The 17,299-nt window shown below is 35.1% G+C and overlaps 1 protein-coding gene across 1 annotated transcript in view; it reads right to left on the bottom strand.

Annotated features, from left to right (window-relative positions):
* The window catches only part of LRP1B (LDL receptor related protein 1B), a gene marked incomplete at its 3' end in the record, with an annotated part of 2,351,282 nt that overhangs the window by 32,327 nt on the left and 2,301,656 nt on the right, over positions 1 to 17,299 (bottom strand). The window contains exons 108-109 of the mRNA XM_082630936.1: positions 7,296 to 7,470; positions 2,835 to 2,939 (exon numbers count right to left, since the gene is read on the bottom strand). Of these exons, the coding sequence (XP_082487062.1) occupies positions 2,835 to 2,939; positions 7,296 to 7,470 (280 nt within the window). The remainder of the gene's footprint in view (positions 1 to 2,834; positions 2,940 to 7,295; positions 7,471 to 17,299) is intronic.

A 17,299-nucleotide genomic window follows, 5' to 3' on the forward strand; every position in this document is an offset into this window, starting at 1 on the left:
TAAAAATGAGATAACGTAAGTACCTAGATCAAAGTTTGGCCAAGGATCACCCTGACCTTACTAACACTGAACTAACCATGAATCCATCATTTTTCACCTGAAGTGCTGCCAGACCTTTTGGTGTGGGATCGCTGCAGCTGATCTCCAGGCCTTTCTTCCACATGCCACTAAGTGTCACCTTCGAAAGCAAACTCCTTCAGCTCTGCCTCAAATCACTTTGGCTACACATTCTTTTCAGGATCCTATGGAATCCCCTAACTTTGGCATAAATCGGGTTCCAATTTATCTTCCCAGTTTTAACTCCTCACCCCCCTCCCCAACTCTCCAGTCACCCATCATTCTAGCTGTATTAAACCACTCATAGTTCCCCAGAGAGGCCACTAAGTCTCACATCCGTGTCTCTGCTTATGTTATTCTTTCTTTTCAGAATGTTCTTCCTGATGTCACTGAACTACCTGAACTACATGGACAACACGAGGTTGCCTTTTCTGTAAAGTCTTCCGTGTATTCCTATCTCCCATTCTAAACAAATCACCTGCCCTGTTAAAACTCCACTGCCCTCTCTTTTTTCGTGTGTTCACACCTGAATTAATACAGGTTAATTAGTTGCTTATGAATTTCTAAACCCACTAATTCGTGAGCTCCTTGACGTTTGGGTTAAATTTCATTCATCTTCACTTGTCTAGCATTTAGCACTCTTTCAGGGTCTTATAAATATTTGCCGAATGACTGGAGGAATTTAGGTTGGAGGCAAGGCAGAGGTAAGACTAAAGAAGGGTCCCCTCTCTGTCTTCAGCTGCATAAGGCACTAAACCTGAGTATGAACTAAGAAGTGAATCAATTTCTTAACAGGTCAGTTTATATACACTTTATAAACTGATATTTAAAGGAGTATTTCTGGATTATTTTATGTAGGAACATTGGTTTAACATATTCAAATATCTTTTAGAAAAAAAGAAAGAATATCAAGTTTTTCTTGTGTGATTACTTTAATCACTTCCCATATTTTTACAATCATTGTGTAAAGAATGACATTTTCTTGAATAACAAAATAGATCATTATGAACAAAACTGTAGAGTTTTGGAAATGAAATATCTGAATTTTAATATAATTGTGCGTTAAAACCATTACTAAATACTCTGAGACACCACCATGAGCTATTATTGGGTGCCAATCAGGGTTTCTGTTTATGACATGGAGTATTAAGGAGGATGTCAGATATGATCCATCTCTAAAGCTCAAGTGCAAGATGCAAAAATAACTTCCATTGTTATGAAGGTTGATAGCTACCCCAAAGGTGGTCCCTGAGATTTCACAGAGGAAAAGAATGTATTTGTTATGAACAAATTGAATCAAGAAAGAATGATTTGAAATGAAGTTTCTGGAATATTTTAGCATATACCTATTTCTTCTGTAAAGAAGTCTTACTGATCTAAGGTAAGACAGTTCCACTGAAACCTTGGGAGCCAAAATAATGTGTTTTATCAGTACTTGAAATGAAAAGTCAGTTATTAAATAAAATACACTATTCCAATTATAGTATCCAGTATAGTAATAAAGTCTAAAAACACCTGCTTCTGTCCTCTAATTAAAAGCCACTGTTCTAGCAAATGTATTTTTATGAGACAGTTCCACGAGTTTTTCATTCCCTCCATTATATTTCTAGACAATCTAGAACTGTGGTGCATACACTTGTCGGCGAGCAAAGCAAAGGTTAAGTGTGTATGACACAGATGAGCCCCAAGATTAAGTTTACACTGTGGAAAGCATGTGGATGTTCATGATTTAAACCAATGAACTGTGGCCTGAAATGATGTCACACAAAGCTTAGCGGTAAGTGGAAGGTTAAACCTACTTGCATCTCGGCTCATTAAACGCAGTTAAAGTGCAAATCCCCTCATTCTGACAGTAGTGATCACAAGGGTTCTCTTTCTGGTCACAGCGCTGACTTTTAAACCCAACAGAGCATCTGCAGAATTTCAGTAAAATACAGCTAAATAAAGCATCTGACTTTTTTTTTTCAAATTCATTTCATACAGAAATAGTAACATATGAACAAAATTTTTCTCAGGTATTCTCACTTATTTCTTATATACACACTCATCATAGGCTATTCTGAAAATGTGGGGAACAGAATGCAGATGTGGATCATATGTGGGCATCATCCTTCTGGTCAAGCAGTGATAAAAGAAAACTCAAAATAGAGATCACATAGGCTGAATGGTCTTATTTCAAGCTTTCCATTATGGACAATCAGGTATTTGAAAAGGGAATATATTAAATTCCAGATTTTCTCAGGAGCAGAGAATCTACAATACTTTCCAAACATTTAGAAACCCAGATTCAAGGTAATGTATTTCAAAATAGACAAGGGCTTAATAGGTTTACATAATACAACACTCAAAACCTGATACAAAAATCAAATAGTATTATACTTTTGAAAAGATACTTTACATACTTTGAAAAGAATGGCCCTAAGTACCAAAGTATTTATAAATATGATTATGTCTGGGTTTCACATATCTATTGTAAATAAGGTCAATTAAATTAGAACAATTTTTACTGGGCTTTCCAAGTTCAAAGATCTCTGAATGTTTGAAATGGGTATGATGCTAAGAAGTGAATGAGCTTTTCCATATGAAATCACTAGCAAATTGATGAGGGAGGAGATTCTGTAGTACATGAGCCAATGAGGAACAATACTTGATCAGAGATGTCCACGAAACATTCATTTAAAATATGTTACGCCAAGAAAGGAGAACAATAGAGGAGGGATTCCATGTACATCTAAAGTTGTTATCATAAAATGCCCACAATGTTATAAAATACTCACAGACACACAGGTACATTTGTCTCTGGGTCCAGCTGGCACGTGCCACCATTGTAACAGTAGCCATCACATAGCTGGCAGCTAGAGGCAATCTTTCCATTAGTGCAGCTGCAGCAACAAAGAAAAAAAAAAACCTCATTGTTTCTGGCGTGATTATTGTTGAGAGCTGACACAAATTCTCTAAAGATGAGAATATTCATCATAGAAGACTAATGCAGAGGCTGGCTAAAAGTAGGTTTTCAGAAAGAGAGACTTGCTGGAGGCAAAGATGTTTTTTAATAGAATGACAAATAAAATTTTTCTTTTGGAAATTTTCAACCCATTCATTTAATATAAAAATTTAATATAGCTAGATAAGGTGTGAAAAAATATACTCTAGTGTCTATCACTTACACTTCAGGGAGACATTAGCATCAGTATCTTATTCCCTTTTCATATTACCAGAGTTTGGTGACATCTTTATTATTTATAAACCACATTATCAAATACTCTGGAAGCAAATGCTTCAGCTATTCCTTCTAAACTGGAAAGTCTGGTCCAAAGAACTGTTATGAGTTTTAGACTCCACATTTTGTACGAAAGCATAGAACTATTCTGTAGTCACTTTTACCCTGCTGTTTCTCCCTGAATATGTACTATAATTAGTGTCAAACTCTTTTTATTCTAAAGGAAAAAATGTAACAGTTCATTGCAAAAATAAACAGTAATATTATAGGAACAATATGCAATATGGCAACAAAGTAATGAGGTAGGCTTTCTTGGAAAATTTTTGGAAATGCTTCTAATTTATAGTACATTACCTGTCTGGGATAAGAATAAGCACTGTGGCTATTGCTACATGGGAAAAACAAGCATAATGATAAGAGGAAAATTACAGAAATTTCTTACTTGCCATGTTATATTTTTAAACAAATAAATGAATAAATAAATACTATTAGATCGGACATTGAAAATTGTTGGTGGAACAGAGAAAAGTACATTGACATTCCAAATTATTGAGGGAAACTCTTCTATGAGAAGTATGGTAATAGAATCATACAAGCCTTGGCCCAGATCAGAATTACAACGGATCATGTCAATATTCTGATTATGAGATCACGTTAGTACTAAGTGCTATGAAGTAATCAATGGTATCACAATAAATCTGGACATAACCTTGATAAAGAAATCAAGCTGTAATGTTATTGATCGATCACTTTGTTCCTCTTTATGGTGGGTACCTATTGCAGTCCATCCATCAGAGAGTAATTCTCAATGATAGGTTAGATATTTGAAATAACTGGTTAGCAATCCCATAGTTTATTTATTCTGTGCATGTTTATTTGGCCTTTTGTGGGTGGTAGGGCTGCTGGAAATGCACTGAACTGCTTACACTTTCTCAGAAGTTTAATTTAAAGATTTTTTTTTAAGAACCTGGATTTAAAAATCACATTTCTTAGAAGCAGTGAGTCAATTATGTACCAGATATGAAATGGAGACACGTGAAAGTGGAACTAAACATGGGGAAGATGGTAGTGGTTTAAAGTTTCCAAGATTTAACAAAGAATATCACATTCTTTATAATCTATAGAGCCATACGAATATGGATGCAAAGTGAGTCAAGTGCATATTTAATGGTAGTGGTGTCTGATATGTTAAATGGATCTGGGAGACTTTTCCTTGCTCTCCTCGCCCAGCCTCCTTGAAAATCGAAGAGCAGAAAGTTATAGTTTCGTGTTCAATTAAAGGGACAACATCGGGCTTCCCTGGTGGTGCAGTGGTTGAGAGTCCGCCTGCCGATGCAGGGGATACGGGTTCGTGCCCCGGTTTGGGAAGATCCCACATGCCGCGGAGCGGCTGGGTCCGTGCACCATGGCCGCTGAGCCTGCGCATCCGGAGCCTGTGCTCCACAACGGGAGAGGCCACAGCAGTGAGAAGCCCGCGTACCACAAAAAAAAAAAAAAAAAAAAGGGACAACATCAAAGAGAAAAATTAACTCATCATACGTTGAAGAATTTTCCACAAAAAGATAACTATACACCAAATATCATCTTTTAAAAGAGAAAAATATTATAATTATTGATTGCTTTTAAACTTCTGCTTCCAAGAGTTATAAGAGATGTTGCCCTGTTCTCCTTCTAAAGCTTTTGTTTGAATCCTAAACTTTAGACAGAACTTTGTAGATATTTCAAATGTGAAATACAAGTTATCCAAATCATTGTAATACATCAAAGAGCACAACTTATATTTTAATGTAGGTTTTCATCATAATTTCATTTCTTAGAAATGTTACATGTGCGTGCATGTTACATGTGCGTGCATGTTACATGTGCGTGCATGCACAATTAGCAATTGTCCAGTAAAGAGAAAGAATTCTCATAACAATTTGACATAACAATGGTATTATTTAGGCTATTCAAAATTATGAGAAAGACTTTCTTCAACAGTATTTACTGAGGAAGAGAGAAAAATACACAATTAGATCTGTTTCAAAGATTATACTCATTATAATTGACAGAGCATCTATTCTTTACTGTAGTTGACAGCTCATAGGCTGTGCATTAGAAATACATGACTCTTTGGAATTGCAAGTATACAGGCAGCTTGAATTTTCTCATTTCAGTAAAAAAATACTTAACTCAGTTGTGATTTTGCTTTAGTATCAGTTCTTTACCCATGAAATAGAAATCCCAACATCGCTGCAAGCTTTAGTTAATGCTAAGATGAAAAGTATCACAGAAATGAAAACAAACTTATCTAGAAGTTTCAAAATACCCAAAGAGTCCTGTTTGTACTATCATGTTCATATGTTATTATAGCCTATCTGATAAATCAAATATTATACTCTTATCTTTAAACTTCCACTATCAACTCACTGCTAGCAACTATTATTTATCCATTCTTACATATAGTTTTCCAGAAAGATCTTTTAAGAGTCAAGAACTATAATGTTGGACCTTCAAAAGCCTACTCAGGCTATGAGGTTCTAGTGTTTCTAGGTTGGTGAAGCCAGTATTCTCTGTAAAGGAGGCAGTACCGAGGGTCCTAAGAGTTCAGCCCTTCATTCCTCACACGGAACTGCCCTGTGTGATGGAAACAGGGTGTGTGTCTCTGCATGAGCTTCTCCAAAATAAACTGGGTTGCAAACTATGGCTCATAGCCTTTCTTATACGATGGTCCAAGATTCCCTGTGTGACTGGGATGGGGCTGTGAAGAAGATTCTATAGTGCATTCCTGACATGGTACACTGGACATAAAGAAAGATGTATGCTCAGTAATTAAAATCAAGTTCTGTCATGCTAAAGTTTCATCACAAAGAACTGATGAGCTTAATGAGAAAACATGATTTTGGTAGTTTATATGAAAATGCATTTTGCTTTTATGTACTTATCAAAGGCATATATTATAATTAGTCATATTTTAAATTACTTTAGTTAAAAAATAATGTACTTTCAAAGGACACAATTTGAGGGTTTGAGTAAATGTCATTTATAGTGATAACACAAATCATACATGGAGTAATTCTAAAATGAGAGTAAATAAAAAAGAAAAAAATGTTGATGCTGTCTGTAATAAAATTTTATGGAGCCTTGTTTGGCAGAGCAACATAACTCAGGGCTGGCACCCTTGCAGAGCTGTCTTGGTGGAGCTGTGATGTGAACCCTTTAAGGCGTGCTTTCCTATCGCATATGCTCGTTTATTATACTCCTAGGGCAAGTGATAGAGTCCAGTCCTTTATAAGCCCTTTTTTGAAAAACCTGTTAAAAGAAGTTCAGAGTGAGAATTGGTCTCTAACCCCAGTGGCATAAATTTGTTTCATGCTAGAAACTGAATGGCATTACTTTTTAGCTGCAAAGTTCTGTTTTCCATTCACTTGATCTCAAAGCCAAAGAGCAAAAGGCAATGTAATCAAAATCTAACTTGGACATTTTTGTTGTAGTTGCTTCCTAGGAAACATTATTCCTTCTACTTATTTTGTACAATAATTTTCAAAGTCAGATAAAAAGATTAAATTTTATTTCCATTAGATAGGTCTTTTGCTTCTTCCCCAAAGGATCATTTTGTAAAATCAGAAAGGCAAACACTCATTGTTGATAATAATGATGAAACAATTAAAAGCCTGAGCTATTCTAATTTAGAAGTATTACATATAGCTTTTTGAAGGTATGTTGCATTTCACTTTTACTTGCTTACTATTAGGAATATTCTATATAGGCAATGACCTGACCATGATATTACATGATAAATGTTCATATTACCCAGATGTACATAATAGGTTTTTAATAAGTTTAGGTTTAATTAAAATGAATTGAACTCTATCTCTAGCCAAAAAAGAAAAAAGAGAGAGAGAGAGAGAGAATGGAATGGTTGCCATATTAAATTTTAGAATAAAAATAATTTACATTGTTCTCACTGTTTATTTCTGGATTGCTATGTCCTTTTGGGTTCAAATGTTTTTATAAAGTAAGCTAGCTGTCTACTTACTTGCAAGATATATCTTCACTGTCTTTATTTATAATGCAATGTCCCCCATGGCACCTTATACATTTGTCAACCTCGCATTTTGGTCCTTCGTAGCGTGTTGGACAGACACATTCCACACTTCCATCATCCCCAATGGTACAGGATTCAGAATTCACACAGTAGTGATGACACACATCTAGAAAGAGTGCACAACATAGAAATGAAATTTCTTGAAATATTTCAAGATATTTTTCTTGAGTCACAATAAATGTTACCTTTCACTTAATATTTTAAAATGGTCAGAGAATAGGTAGATTAATTTACAAAAGCAGCATGTAACTGGATGTAACCAGAATTCTTTAATAATGTCATTGGTTCCTCTTTTTGCCTGAGTTAGGCATCATTTCATCTTTCTAAGAGGAGATGGGTTATATTGATATAATACTAAGTGACAGACTCTTTTGGTTCTGAGTTTTAAAGTTTAAATTCACAAGTTTCCTCAGCTTTCCTTCTAATGAGTAATATTACTGTTATTCTGAAGTGAACAGAAATGCTCAAGATTTCTTTAGATGTCATTTATCTTTGTCCCTCTTCACATCTCTTTTCATCCAGAGAACAGTGTAGTGAGTGGTGAGTAGGGGAATCCTACCTCTTCACTAGCTTTTGGTGTGGTGGAAAGAAGCCTCCCTCTATGAGCCAGAACAGGCCCAGTATTTCCAAATGCCTGGGCAGGTAAGCAGACAGGAGGTGTGCCTCTCATGGAACCCTAACAGAAAGGAAGACTGGAAGACTAACTGATCCATCATGGTAGAAAGTGATAACAGAAGTCTAGACTATTGCCCCCTCCTAGGTGAGAACCTAACCTCCCCATCAGTCAGAGGGAAAACCTCCCTGTAGCTGAGCCCTTTACTTTGGAAGATGTTTCCTACTGAGCACTACAGACAATTTTCTCAACCACCAAGGAAGTCTTCCTCAAATATTTCTATACCTCTTGAACGTCAGAAATAAAACAAAGACCATTTAATAATATAAGAACCACATTGACTTTGCAATTAGATATTCTGCCTGTCTTTTGAAAAACAAGTTTATATGTCTGTTGACATATCAATGTATTCGAATTTACCATATTCAAAATATTGAAATTTATAGTACAAATAATCGTAAGCAGAAGAACTGGTCAAATTGATCCCAGACTTTGTGTTTGGAGCTGCAATTTCATTTTAGCTATCTAACCATGAAGCAATGTTAAATGAGATTAGCTGAGATAAAAATCACAATTTATAAACTTTAACCTGCGATAAGAAGGTTATGGTAGGTGAGAAAAATTAAAACGTAATTTATAATTTTCATGTTTGTGTATCTATCTAGCTGTTTATTAAATCAGACAGAAATTAAATTTACTGACAGGCTTGCTTCATATTTATGGAAATTTATTTCAAGCATTCTTCTGCTTGCTGTTGCTTTATGCCAAGTGCCCTCGTTGCAATTCCATGCTGAAGCTTATTACTAAGGGTCTTGGCTGTATGTAAGGAAAGCAGCACTTTCGAAAGGTGAGAGACGTGGAGATCTAAAAATTAAGTCAGTGTTAGTATCTGTCCATTATGATGTCTATCTGTAGTTGTTCCAGGCTTGGCAGGTAGAGTTTACACATCACAGCTTCTGTTTTTATTTATGAAGAATGTATTAGCAGCAGCCTACATAATCATCTAGTACCATCTCCTATGCAGAAATCTCTAAAGACAAATTTTCCTTCGTCAGGTTGCTACATACCACTTATTGACAGAGAGCTCTTTTAAGATTGTCTCTAATTGCTTTAAATTTCATTCTTTGGTCCTGGTTCATTTTTCTGATGGGACATAGAAGTCAGCTGATGTATCTGTCCAAGATCTTCATATTATGAGGTTTCTTCCACAGTGGATAATTAATCAGAATCATGTAGGTAACTTATTTGCAAATAAAAATTCCAGTGTCTTTCCCTTTCATCCACCACCACCCCTGGATTCCAATTTATAGATCATAAACGACGCCCAGGTGATCCCCGTGGGACCGGTTGAGTAAATAGAATTTGGGAACGAGGGAATGTAAGATATCGGAAAACAATTTACTGATTAGCAAAGGGACTACATTGTCTCATAATCGTAAATAGATTTGATTTGACTAAAATAGCTTATTTCTTGACTAATTTGTGAACCCTAATTAAAATTTAATTTTTAACCTAAAATTTTGAACCACTTTTTAAAAATAATCACATCACTGAGAAGACCTAAGAAACTCGAAAAAACTGGGTTAACGTTCGAGGGTTGATGATTGCCCTACACCATACTGTAGCAAGGAAGTTTGCACTTATCTAGGGTGCTAAAGGTCAAAGTTAAAAACTTACCTACAATTTACTAATTATAACTAGTTTTGGTGCATAAATTAAATCTGTTTTAGACTAAGATTATAAAGATGTGAGAATATATACAACTCATTAGTAATCAAGGAAATACAAATTAATAGCTCAAAGAAATACCATTGCACACATACCAAATTGACAACAAATAGCAGAAACTCTCATACACTAGTAGTGGGAATATAAACTGGTTCAACCAATTTGGGAAACAATTGACAGTATATACTGAATTTGAACATACCCACACTTTATGACCTAGCATTTTTACTCTTAATATACTGTATATCCCAGAGAAAAGCATGTACATGTGCACACAAACATGTACCTAATATGCACAGCAATATTTTTAGAAATAGCCGAAAATAGAAAATAATCTAAATGCCCATTGTAAGGAGAATGGATAAACTGTAGTTCATATATATATATTTATATGTAAATTTATATGTATATTTATATGTAAAGAGATAAATGAAAAATGAAGACATTACAGTTATACATGACATGGATGAATCTCACAAAAATAATATTGAGAGAAAAATGCTGGACAGAAAAATATATATACTACTTTTTAATTTATATAACTTCAAAAGGCAAAACTAATCTAGGGTTTTAAGATCAAAAAATGAGTTATTTTTGAGGAGAAGGAAAGGGATAGTGATGAAGAACACCAGGGGGCATCTGAGGTAATGATAATGTTTATTCTTGACCTGAATGTTGGTTTACACTAGTATGTACACCTGGGGATAAATTATTGAACTGTATACCTGTGATTTTAAATATTTCTATGTATATTATTTTTCCATAGAAAGATTTTTTTAATCTAATGGCATATAAACTACAATGAGAATATTTTATAAATTCTGCTTAATTTGCTAAACAGGCTAATAGCTTTTCTCTTTACAGATGATATTTTTTAAAGGAATTCATGGTCCACTTTTTATGCTTTAAAGGAAATTCTCTGGAGAAATGTCTATTTAGGTCTTCTGTCCATTTATGGATTGGGTTGTTTGTTTTGATACTGAGCTGCATGAGCTGCTTGTAAATTTTGGAGATCAATCCTTTGTCAGTTGCTTCATTGGCAAATATTTTCTCCCATTCTGAGGGTTGTCTTTTCATCTTGTTTATGGTTTCCTTTGCTGTGCAAAAGCTTTTAAGTGTCATTAGGTCCCATTTGTTTATTTTTGTTTTTATTTCCATTTCTCTAGGAGGTGGGTCAAAAAGCATCTTGATGTGATGTACGTCAAAGAGTGTTCTTCCTATGTTTTCCTCTAAAGTTTTATAGTGTCTGGCCTTAAATTTAGGTCTTTAATCCATTTTGAGTTTATTTTTGTGTATGGGGCTAGGGAGTGTTCTAATTTCATTCTTTTACATGTAGCTGTCCAGTTTTCCCAGCAACACTTATTGAAGAGGGTGTCTTTTCTCCATTGTATATTCTTGCTTCCTTTATCAAAAATAAGGTGAGCATATGTGCATGGGTTTATCTCTGGGCTTTCTATTCTGTTCCATTGATCTATATTTCTGTTTTTGTACCAGTACCATACTGTCTTGATTACTGTAGTTTTGTAGTATAGTCTGAAGTCTGGGAGCCTGATTCCTCCAGCTCCATTTTTCTTTCTAAAGATTGTTTTGGCTATCCAGGGTCTTCGTGTTTCCATAAAAATTGTGAAGCCCATGCACCACAACTACTGAGCTTGTGCTCTAGAGCCCACGAGCCACAACTACTGAAGCCTGTGTGCCTAGAACCCGTGCTCTGCACCAAGAGAAGCTACTGCAATAAGCCTGTGTGCCGCAATGATGAGTAGTCCCCGCTCACCGCAGCTAGAGAAAGCCCGCATGAAGCAGTGAAGACCCAATGCAGCCAAAAATAAATATAAATAAAATAAACAAATTTTTAAAAAACAAACAAAAAAATTGTGAAATTTTTTATTCTAGTTCTGTGAAAAATGCCATTGGTAGTTTGATGGGATTGCATTGAATCTGTAGATTGCTTTGGGTAGTATAGTCATTTTCACCATGTTGATTCTTCCAATCCAGGAACATGGTATATCTCTCCATCTGTTTGTATCATCTTTAATTTCTTTCATCAGTTGTCTTACAGTTTTCTGCATATAGGTCTTTTGTCTCCTTAGGTAGGTTTATGCCTAGGTATTTTATTCTTTTTGTTGCAATGATAAATGGGAGTGTTTCCTTAATTTCTCTTTCAGATTTTTCATCATTAGTGTATAGGAATGCAAGAGATTTCTGTGCATTGATTTTGTATCCTGCTACTTTACCAAATTCATTGATTAGCTGTAGTAGTTTTCTGGTAGCATCTTTAGGATTCTCTATGTATAGTATCATGTCATCTGCAAATACAGATTGCCAACAAACATATGAAAGGATGCTCAACATCACTATCATTAGAGAAATGCAAATCAAAACTACAATGAGGTATCACCTCACACCAGTCAGAATGGCCATCATCAAAAAAATCTACAAACAATAAATGCTGGAGAGGGTGTGAAGAAAAGAGAACCCTCTTGCATTGTTGGTGGGAATGTAAATTGATACAGCCACTATGGAGAACAGTATGGAAGTTCCTTAAAAAACTGAAAATAGAACTACCATACAACCCATCAATCCCACTATTGGGCATATATCCTGAGAAAACCATAATTCAAAAAGAGTCATATACCATAATGTTCATTGCAGCTCTATTTACAATAGCCAGGACATGGAAGCAACTAAGTGTCCATTGACAGATGAATGGATAAAGAAGATGCAGCACATACATACAATGGAATATTACTCAGCCATAAAAAGAAACGGAATTGAGTTATTTGTAGTGAACCTAGAGTCTGTCATACAGAGTGAAGTCAGAAGGAGAAAAACAAATACTGTATGCTAAAACATATATATGGAATCTAAAAAAAAAAAAAAGGTTCTGAAGAACCTAGGGGCAGGACAGGAATAAAGATGCAGACGTAGAGATTGGACTTGACACAAGAAGGGGGAAGAGTAAGCTGGGACAAAGTGAGAGAATGGCATGGACATATATACACAACCAAATGTAAAATAGATAGCTAGTGGGAAGCAGCCACATAGCACAGGGAGATCAGCTCGGTGCTTTGTGACCACCTAAAGGGGTGGGATAGGGAGGCTTGGAGGGAGACACAAGAGGGAGGAGATATGGGGATATATGTATATGTATAGCTGCTTCACTTTGTTATAAAGCAGAAACTAACACACCATTGTAAAGCAATTATGCTCCAATAAAGATGTTTAAAAAAAAGGAAATCCTCCACCCTTTAATGTTTTTAATATTTTTTGAATCATGTCAGATGCACATTATTCAATTGCAGTTGACTGGTCTCATGGCCTAAAAATGGAACCTAAAGAATGTAAAGAAATGTTTGCTAATATAAAATTGTGAAGTAAACAGATGTTAGAATATACAGTTTAATAAATAATTCTAAATTGCATGCTGTTAAGCCATGCCATGTTTTCCCTGTAAAAAAGGCTGAAATAATTTTAGGCTCAGAACCCTTTCTCTACAGATATTCAAGTGGAAGACATTTCATTTTTCCCAGTTTACAGGTTTAGCACTCTATGCTAAATTGAAGCTTAGGGACAGAGAGCTGCTCACTATACTCCAGCCCTACCAGAGTGGCTTCCCAATGTCTACCTATGAAAATTTTCTGACTATCTCCCACTGTTAGGCTTAAGATGTGGAACATGTAGAGGATGCTGAATTATATGTCTGGCTGGATTGTTTTCTGCATCACTGTTAGGATCCTTGGGCCCAACACTTTTAATATATATTCCCTCCCTCCCTCCCTCCCTATCTCTTTCTTTCCTTCTTTCTTTCTCCTCTTAAAGCCTTCCCTATTTATTCAATTCCAACTCCAAGATTTCTGAACACAGGAGAAAGTAGATCTTACTTGATAGGGGACTTCAGCATCTCGTATTTAATCTATCACATAAGCACTGGATATTTGTAAATCGAAATAACTCCTTCAAAAGCTCTCTGATATTTCAAGTTTAATCATGTCACATACTATATGCAAGTCCAGAAAAAAGTTTGAAACACCTGATGGTACTATTTACAAATTGATTTACTCAACCAGAGTTCATGTTCTCTGCAATTGTCTCAATATCATGACAGGGATGTATAGTAAGTCAAAGGAATGCTACCTAATTTCTCTCTCATTCTCTTTTCAGCTATAATCCACTTTGAATTACAAGCATCTATGTAAAACTTGTATAAATATATGCTGTATTTTTATCAGTGTCCCCTCTCTATACACTCTCAAATAATTACTATATACTCATATTTAAATTCTAACTATCTCTTCAGTTATTTATTTAATAAAAGGAATACTTCATTAGCACTTCCCAATTCAGCAGAAATTTAGCAAAGTATGAAGAAGAATATTATATGAGAAGGCTCCTATGGTATGCAATTATTCACTTTGTTTCTAAGGAGTTTTCCTTGATAAGCTCAGAAACAGAGAGAAGTCTAACCCTACTGGAAGAACAATTTTTTTATCCTAGAGCACTGAAAATAGTTATCCTACACAGCTTACCACTTTAAGCATAAAAAATGCTTTAAAACCATTTGAAAGTAATCTTTCTATAAGATAGATATGCATGTTCTTAACTAAAATATATTGGTATTTTTAATAATGACTCATTTATCACTCTATCAATTATTTATGTGAAATTACCTTTGCAGAAGTTTCATAACCTTCTGCTTTTTTTCATATTTCAGTTTTGACTAAGTGAAATGTTACTGATTATGAAGCAGTAGACAAATCTAAATAAAAAACTTAATTCCTCCTAAAGAATAAAAGAGTTAGGAATGTTGGTGGTTGGTTAACACCAAGGTGTACCACAAAGGGATCATCTTCTATTTTCTGACACACAGACACACACACATACACACACTTTCCCCAACACAATCATCTTTTCCCCCCCAAATTTTAAATTTAGCTTAATAATTATTGGAACTGAGAGAAAGTTAAAAAAAATGCGGTAGACTAAAAGAAGAAAGGTTAGAAGAAAATGCAGGTGACAGGAGACATTTTGGTAGAGAGGATGAAATAGGGAAGGAATTGAAGATTGAAGGCTGAAGATAAAACAGGCCTGTCAGATTGGCCAGTAAGTGTTCAACAGCAACAGTCTGGAATTTATGGAAAGAAAAGCAGGTGGAACAATATAGTTGATCTAATTTTAAACACCATGATGATAAGTTGGAAGTGGTGGATGTGTAATTATTTGCTGAGGACATGCATGTGTCTAATTGTATACTGGGAGCTGTGAGAAGAGTTCAGAAATACAAGACAGGACACCAGCTCTAGAGAGCTGACAAGCCAATTAAAAGGGTAAAACTGATCTGAATAATGTCCACTGTGGCAAGAGCTTACATGTATTACTACCAACAAAACCTTCCTTCCTTTGGAACATTCCAGCTCATAAGTTTTGAGCATTTTACTGACCTGAATGGCATAATAATTGAGATTTCTGTATATGATAAGAATGAGCAATAATGAAATGCAATTAATTTGTGCTAAGAAAGTAGAGATTACCATGAAATTATATAATAACACTTTATATTCACAATATAAAAATTGTTATAACCTGTGTAGGGTAATTACACTAAGAACTGCATAGCAGCACCAAACACAATCATGTAATCTAAAGGACAACGATGGATATATAATTACAGAGTATTCACATGGTAATTAAGCAGACAGTAACTGGAGAATAAGTGAATGGCTATTTTCTGCAACAGAAATGGAGTAATTTTCAAGGCAGATCATTATTGCACTGTCTCTTTTTCTCTTTCTCTCTTTCTCTTTTCTTTTTAAGTAACCAGAAATACAAGGAGATACTTCTTCCTTTAATATTTTTTACAGTATCTTAATAGACCACATACAGATATGTACATGTATGGGTATATATACAGGTTTATGAATATTCATGGGGAGCCAGATGTTTTTAAAATCTCTAGCTGCATTTAACTTCTTTCCCAAATATTTCTTTCTATTGAAAAGTAATTGCCAAGACCATTTATCTATTAACTCATATTTGCAACTGGGCTATTCACATTGTAATAGTTAGTGAAGTGTGAAATTTATTTAAAGAGAAGAAAACCAAACCAAAATATACTACTTAAACAGGAGCTGAAGATACTCAGTAAGAATAATGAGTAACCTGGAGAGTATTTAATTGGTAATACAGAGTGGTTATACAGGGGAGACTAAATTATGTAATCACATGTATGTACATCAATTGTCCTACTTCACTGAATTTTGACCTGGCATTTAAAGAAATGTAAAAAAAAAAAAATTAAAAATTAAAAAATGCTATGTGAATTGGCTTTAAGATTCTTAATTTAAATAAGCATTTGATAATTTAGGACCACACACACACACACACACACCAATAAATTAAAAGTAGGATGGTATTACTTTCACAAAGACTAGGTAAACCCACAGCACATACCCCCAGGCATTCTATAACTGAGCTCCAATTTCAGTGCAACTCATACTCCATCTTCACTGTTATTTGTCTCAGGAGTAGTAGGTTCTATGAATTTTGCTAATGTTCTCCCTGCCGGGATGTTTATAGTTGCTTCCACATATGTATAAAAGGCAGAAGAATTTCCAGAAGAGCCAACATGGTGTTTTATAAACTTTTGATGAAACTTATAATAGGGTGACATAATAAAAAAAAAAGAAAAAACAAAATCATTGGCCAGAATATGAGGGACTTGGAGGTTTAATTCAGCCCTTCCTCTGACTAACAATGTGACCCCATCTGAATTACTTGACTAACTTCTCCAAGATGCCCTTTGGTCATCTTTGAACAGAGTCAGTATTACTAAACACGCCTGAGATTATGTCATGATTCCCTGCTCACCCATCCATCCTCAACAATACCCTTAATACCAAAAAGGCCAACGAGAGCCTGTTTTGAGTAAAATTATGGAAATGATGATTATGATGATAATATACACTTGTTTTTAGCTGTCTTCTACATGCCAGGCACATGTGTTGGTTTTAGTCTCAGCATTACATGGTATTACCCTCATTTTATAGGTGATTACTCTGAGGCACAGAGAGGTTACGCAACTTGCCAATGATGACACAAGAAAAAGTGAGAACACTGAAATTCAAACACAAATAAGTCAAACTCTAGAGAATAAACTCTTATTTTTCTTTTTCAATTACTCACACTCAAGAAAAAAAAATCCAGAAAGTAATTTGGAATAACTTTGGTGTTCTTTTTTCCTTATACGTGTCTAAAACTGAACAGGCCTCCATCTATATAGATATCTGAAGGTCTAACCACCAGTCAGAATGCTAATAGACCCTGCAGTAGCAAGAGCAACAGACCCAAAAGAGCTTACCTGATGCCACACAGACCAGCAAAATTAGAGCTCAGGAACTTAATCTGGACTCCTATATCTCATCCAAACGTTCATTTTTCATGTGCCATTCTCAGCATTCCATCCCAACCCAAGTTGAACATTGGCCTCTCTAGTCACTAGTAATTGGTTTACAGCACTGGACTCTGTTACGTGAAGGGAACACCTAACCATACATATGATATATTCAATATCAGGCAGGATCAGCTCTGAGTCACTCTG

Source organism: Mesoplodon mirus (genome assembly GCF_964341445.2).
Source record: "Mesoplodon mirus genome assembly, chromosome: 8".
In the NCBI taxonomy this organism is placed as follows: domain Eukaryota; kingdom Metazoa; phylum Chordata; class Mammalia; order Artiodactyla; family Ziphiidae; genus Mesoplodon; species Mesoplodon mirus.